Here is a 6646-nt window from a genome sequence, read left to right as displayed (position 1 = left end):
CAAGCCCACGAATTTGTCAAGGCCCCTGGTCGAGCCATCATATGCCTTAGTTGATGGACTTGCAAAACTATATATATTTTTTGAATTATTTAATTAATTTAAAATTTTCATTATTTCTAATGGGCCATCCCCGCATGGCCTGCGGGCCCTGCCAAGTCTATTCCTGAGTTGTGGCCCAACGTTTCTAAACGAGGTGTAGCCTTGATTCATTTTGCCAGCTGAGCATCATAATTTGGATTCGCCCCATTTCCTCTTTAAAAAGATCCCTTTAATTAAATAGGCCCAATCCCGCAAGAGTCCTTGATAGCAATCCTATGACGTCAGGATCCTTACAATTCTCGCTGTGTATTGCCCCAAGCATGGAACAAGAAGTATTCTGTCTAAAAATCAACATTATTATTATGTTCAAATTACCTTACACACAAATTTATGCCGAATTATATATATATATGACTTACGTAATATATTTAGTATGAACGATCGAGAAAATGTTTGCATAGTGACACTTTTGAAAACATGATATAATAAAAATGCAAAATAACATTAAATGTTTATAAGATTTATATAAATAACAAGCTTTAATGTTTGACGCTGGTATGAATGAAAGATATCAACTTAAAATCACGCATATTATGACATATATAATTACTGTTAATCTAATACCATCTCCTTATAAACGTGTAGAGAGCAGGCAAAACACCGGCGTGTTTAACAAAATCCTCTTCGTGTAATTTCCTCATGAATGGCAGTCACTTCCATCATATTGCTTCGCCATGTGTCCTGATCATGAACATATATAATTCAACGACTGACGGCAGAAGAGGCAGCCAGGCAGGTACATCTTCTCCCGACCCTGCTAATATATTATTAATTTTTTATACGTTTTATAATTTGTAATGCAAACTTGATCCTGTGGATGTATACTTATGTAGGATACATTTAAAAAATTCCATGAACAGGAACTTTAATATGTGAACTCAAAAGATGAGATTAAGCAAAAACATATGGATATTCAAAGTTAGTTGGATCTCTTCGACACATCTCAACAATAATTTAACAACATTTTTACAACAATTATAATTTCTATTAAAAGATATTTAGGTCAACTTCATGGACGATAATTACTATATTGGGTAAGCCATGCATGCACTAGCAAATAACCCAGAGTTGTGACAAGCAATTGTTTAAACAAGTGCATGTATGTAAGCACGTATTAAATTAAGAAGATGAGGATTTAAAATATAAGGGCAAATATTGAGAATGTATATCTGTATGATCAGAATGGCGACCATATTTGTTTATTAATTAGCTAATTAAGTGCGGGCTTAAATTTGTCGTCATGGTAAAATCTTCTAAAACTTATCTGTAATGTTTAGATAGGGAATTGTCTGTCTCTAGACAGCAAACAGGGGGGCGTAAGATTCACGATATACATGATAAATCATTTTTATAATATTTTAGTAAACCCTTTAGAAACACATGTAATTAAGACGTTATAGTGATGAAATGAAGCCAATTCAATGAAGCCTTTTTGTCTTGTCGCTACTTAGTCGTCAAGGTTTCGTCGGTCTTCATCTAGTATCGTGGACGATAGTAGAGAAAGGTGCACAAAAAGTCGGTTGTTGTCATTGCAAGTTTGCAATAAACCTTAGGGATATAGTGGAGAAAAGTTATTTTTTAAAGTTTGAGATTGGGAGGCAAAATACAAATTCTCAAAATATAATAAGAAAATGAGATAAAATTATATATGATAATAAAATGATGATTTTACACTTATCATTAATGAAAATTTTTAATAATGATTTATTTATGAGTGAGATTATGAATTTTTCAAACTCCATTAGTAAAATTTTGAAAACACATCAAAATTTGGATGGGGATAAAACCTTTGGCCTTAAAAGAAAGGTAAAAATGTGGCGCACGCAAGCGAAAGAAAACAGTGGTTTGACATTAGGGCAAATCTCAGTATATAATATAAAAACAGTTGACCATTGCCTCTATTGTTGGAAGGAGTTGGGTGAAAAGAACACCAGATTTGAATGAATTTGAATTAAGTTGATCAGCTTTCTCAAAATAAAAGCTAGCCACATATATGCGTCTGAAGTAGAACTGAAGGAATGCAGTTATGCCTATAATGGACAATTGTCAGAGAAAAAGGGGAGTAACGAAGATAGTTGACTTTGTTGGTCGGAAGAAGGGAGGACACCTGGCAACACATGGTACGTGGTGGGATTATAATGGTTTAATGCAGACCAAAGAGCTGCACTTTTCGTCTTGTAGAAATCCACGTGTTTCTAATTAAGTGAGACAACGATTCAATATCATATAATTATTTGCTTTACTAGAGGAACATTTTGAAGTGCACAGTGAAGCTTTCAGAAATTGATTGGCCAAGGCGCTTTTGCCCACCCAAGGTTTAATATATGACCACTTTTCATCATTAAGTTTCAAAATTTTAAATATGCACCCATAGTAATTAAATTTAACAAAATTTGTTAATATTAAATGTATAATTGTTATTTAATTAATCAAATTTAAAAAATAAAAATTTTATCTCATTTTTTATCTTAATTTTAAAAACATATAATTTATTTATAATATAAATTTTAAAAAATTATATTTTTTTCATTAGGGTTTACTTTTTTCATTTTTGGCTATCGAAATCTTTTTTCAACTGTCTTGTTCAACTAGATCTCTCTCCCTACCGGTACTCTCTCTTTTCAACTGAAATCGCCTTTACATTTTATGTGTTTAGTAATGCAATAAAAGGAATTGATACATTTTCAGTTTTAGTTTTCCTGGATTATATATCATATTTAAGAAATTGAGACTAGCAATAATAAGATATACAGATTATCAATTTCCAAAAATTCCCTGGCGAGGGATGAAAATGATCTTATGATAATGAAGACTATAATAATATACGTAAAATAAAACACAACTTTAGGTACTTGAGGATTTTTACCGTCATAGCATGATCAAATCTGTAACTTTTACTGCATAAAGCCGCGGAATGATTGTAATTTTCATGAGACCGACAAGGCTTACGACAGCCCACGTAAATAAAGCCTCGAAGGCAATAAATTCAGAATTTTGCAGAAAAAGACAATAGAAGAGTGGAAAAACTTTTCCTTATTGATAAGGCGGGACCTGCTACCTCATCGTCCAGTTTTCCCAACGGGCCAAACCACAATTTCTCATTCAACTTTGGTTGTATTATATTTATAGAGATAAAAAAAATTCAAAATTTTACCAGTGTAGTAATTGCCGTGATAATTTTTTATGGGGGTATAAATAAAATTATTATTTTATTAATAATATTAAAAAATATATAATTTATGATATTTTTTCATAAGTTTTAAAAATTAACAACTTTATCAATATTTAATGTTTTTTAATTTTCAAAAATTATGTTCTCCTTATATTTTTTTCACCCTTCTGGCTATCATCTTGAACACCAATGATTTTTCCTCTCTATCCTAAACTGTTAGCCAACACACGAAAAATAATTTGGAATAGATCTATTCATCAGAAATGAAGAGATCCGATAATAAAGAGATCTTGAATCTCTTCGTCGAAAATGAAGAGATCCAAATCTTTGTCTTCTCCGACGAAGAGATCCAAATCTCTATCTTCTCTGACGAAGAGATCTGTTACAAATTATTTTTTGTGCACTGATCAACGGTTTAGAATAGAGAGCAAAGGTCTTTGGAGCTAGAGATGATGATTGGATGAGGAAGAAAAAATCTCTAAGGTTTGGGGAGGAGTAATATGATTTTTCAAAATTAAAAAATTTTAAGTAGGACTAAAATATTAATTTTTAAAAGTTAAGTGATATTTTTTAATATAATAAATAAACGATTTTATTCCTCATCACTGACATTAAATTTTAAGCTTGGATGAGGAATAGTCTTTTGGCCTTTTTCACGCGGAAATGTACGGTAGAAGAGAAAGAAAAGTCAAGCCCAGAGCATCGCTCTTTTGACTCACTACTTTCGTCAATCCAAAAGTACAGCTAGTAGTTCATTTTCAATTTTCTTTTCTAGTGTTCCATTCAAATCAAATTGTTAATTGTTTCAATTATTTTAGCAATAAATTCCATTCAAAATCGATCTGAACTTATACAAGTTCGTAAATCATTGAAAATACTTAAGTTCATTCTATGATGCATGTGGTCACATACCGTATACTAGCTTTTATATGTATTGTATTCTTAATTTGCTGCATTTAAGGAAATGAGAAGTCAACCTAACTATAACAAAAATTGATAGGAAGCGGCTCTTAATATCAATTTTTTTTTTAAAAATTTATAATAAGTTGGGTACGTGTATTTTTTTCTTTCATTTAGAAACAATATTATGTATCTTTATTTTTGAATATATAAATAATTTTATAATAATATATTATTTTATTTTTAATTATTTAATTATATATATATAAATATAATTTATTGTTGGTAGACTATTAAACTTTTCGGCACGTACGCGTTTCAAACGCACATGAATTAATTAACATAGATGTAGAGGGACACATGTCATGAGGACGGCGCCAAATAATTTTGACTACAACCAAAGCCGCACGTTTCTCGTTCAATCCTCTATATATATATGTATAGAGCTAATCTTTCCATGAGGAGCCAACAAAACCAAATTAACAGTTTGCTTCTTCCAGAATCCACACATTCGGTTCTATCGATCTTCTGTAAACTTCACTGTTTGCATACTACTTGTAAGAAAGAACACAATGGGAAGAGCACCTTGCTGTGATAAGAATGGACTCAAGAAAGGTCCTTGGACTCCTGAGGAAGATCATAAGCTCATCAGTTATATTCAACTGCACGGCCCTGGCAACTGGCGCAATCTTCCTAAGAACGCCGGTATACTTCCATCTTTCTCTTGCATGTTTTCACTGTCAAGATTTAATTAGTTTGATTTTGTGATTTATCAGATATGATGATTTTATTTCTAACACATCTTATTGGTGTAGGGCTTCAGAGATGTGGAAAAAGTTGTCGTCTTCGATGGACTAATTATCTGAGACCTGATATCAAAAGAGGAAGATTTTCTTTTGAAGAAGAGGAGACGATAATTCAGTTGCATAGCATTTTAGGCAACAAGTATGGCCATGAATTTTCAATTTTTAAGAATAATACGCATATCTGTTAGGTTAGCAACTCCGTGGAAATGACTATTTTTGGAGCTCACTGATTTATTTTGTTTCATTATAGATGGTCGGCTATTGCTGCTCGCTTACCAGGAAGGACTGACAATGAAATAAAAAACTACTGGAACACACATATCAGAAAGAGGCTTCTTAGAAGCGGGATTGATCCTGTGACGCATTCTCCCCGTCTTGATCTTCTTGATCTATCAACACTTCTAAGATCAACTATGTGCAACTCTTCACTTCTCAGTGCGCCAAACTTGTTTGGTGCTCAAGCTCTCCTGAACCCAGAACTGTTAAGGCTAGCTTCTACTATTTTATCATTAAAGCACGAAAACCAAGAAATAGCCATTCACTCTCCCCAGCAAAACCAGCTTTCTAATATTCCTCTGCTGCAAAACCAGACACCGATTACTTCGCAAGTAAATGATCAGTTTCAAAATCGTATTCCAGAAGCTTCAAATTTTGACCAGACACAACTTAGGCAAGCCAATGTGGAAGGACCATTGTCCAACTTGACAAACTGCACCAGCCAAATATTCCAAGAGAATTTGATACCTTCAAGTTTAACTGAAACTTTAGTTTCAGAATCAAATCGCATGTATTGTAGCTCAATCCCAACAGTTTCTGTTCCGACTGAAAGTTCAAGTTTCCAATCACTGAATAATGGAAACCAAAATTTTGGCTTTGATTCTGTTATGTCAACGTTATCAAGCCCAACTCCGTTGAATTCATCATCTGCGTACATCAACAGCAGCCCTGAAGATGAGAGAGAAAGCTACTGCAGCAGCTTGTTTAAGTTTGAAATTCCAGAGAGTTTCGATATTAGTGATTTTTTGTAAATGTTTTGTAAATTCATGTGAGACTTGTAATTAACCATCCTTCTGCATTAGGGTTTGGTTTTTTACTTTCTAGCTGTAGTTGTCTTGTTGATATGTGGGATTCTTTGTTATTTTTTTATTGATGAATACTTAATGATAATAATAATAATTAATTACCCATAAGCTAGTTTAAACGATAGAAGAATATAAGTTCAAGGGCAGTCTCTGGACTGGGGCTTTGTATTTATGCAGCAAAATGAAAAGGAATCAGTTGAAAGCCTAGTTATAACCTGGAGAAACATTTGTTAATAATTTTTCAAAAGCTACTGTGTATATTCATCGGGGTCGAAAGGAAATGCAGTGAGTAACAGGTTTTCCCTTTAGCTTATTCGTGTACATTTTTTTCTTTTGGCAGCTGATTTTCTCTAGTAGAACAATCCATTTCTCTGAATTGAAGAAAAAAAAAATTAGTTTCTTGGAAATGGTAATAGTCCACTATTATTCGAAGTTAAATTTCAAATAAGATTTGTTTCGGATCACCAACTTTATTTTTTCTTCTTTAATAAAAAACTGGTTCTTATTGCATGATCTAAGAATCAATAGCTAATCTGGCAATTCAATTTGATCACGCAATCATATTATCATCATCACTTTCTTCTTTT

At 32.6% G+C, this 6646-nt stretch overlaps 1 protein-coding gene across 2 annotated transcripts; it reads left to right on the top strand.

Annotated features, from left to right (window-relative positions):
• Nucleotides 1-4636: 4636 nt before the first annotated feature.
• LOC123222966 (transcription factor MYB41) lies at nt 4637-6266 on the top strand. 2 transcript variants are annotated; one of them, XM_044645999.1, is made up of 3 exons: nt 4637-4876; nt 4987-5116; nt 5228-6266. In XM_044645999.1, the coding sequence occupies exons 1-3, from the start codon at nt 4744-4746 to the stop codon at nt 6003-6005; spliced, it is 1041 nt and encodes a 346-aa protein (XP_044501934.1). In that variant the 5' UTR covers nt 4637-4743; the 3' UTR covers nt 6006-6266. The 2 variants fall into 2 exon arrangements, with proteins under 2 accessions (XP_044501934.1, XP_044501935.1); XM_044646000.1 differs by having other exon boundaries at nt 4645-4876; nt 4995-5116.
• The last annotated feature ends 380 nt before the right edge of the window (nt 6267-6646 follow it).

Source organism: Mangifera indica, chromosome 8 (assembly GCF_011075055.1).
Source record: "Mangifera indica cultivar Alphonso chromosome 8, CATAS_Mindica_2.1, whole genome shotgun sequence".
Classification (NCBI taxonomy): Eukaryota; Viridiplantae; Streptophyta; class Magnoliopsida; order Sapindales; family Anacardiaceae; genus Mangifera; species Mangifera indica.
This window is presented reverse-complemented; position numbering and strand designations above follow the sequence as displayed.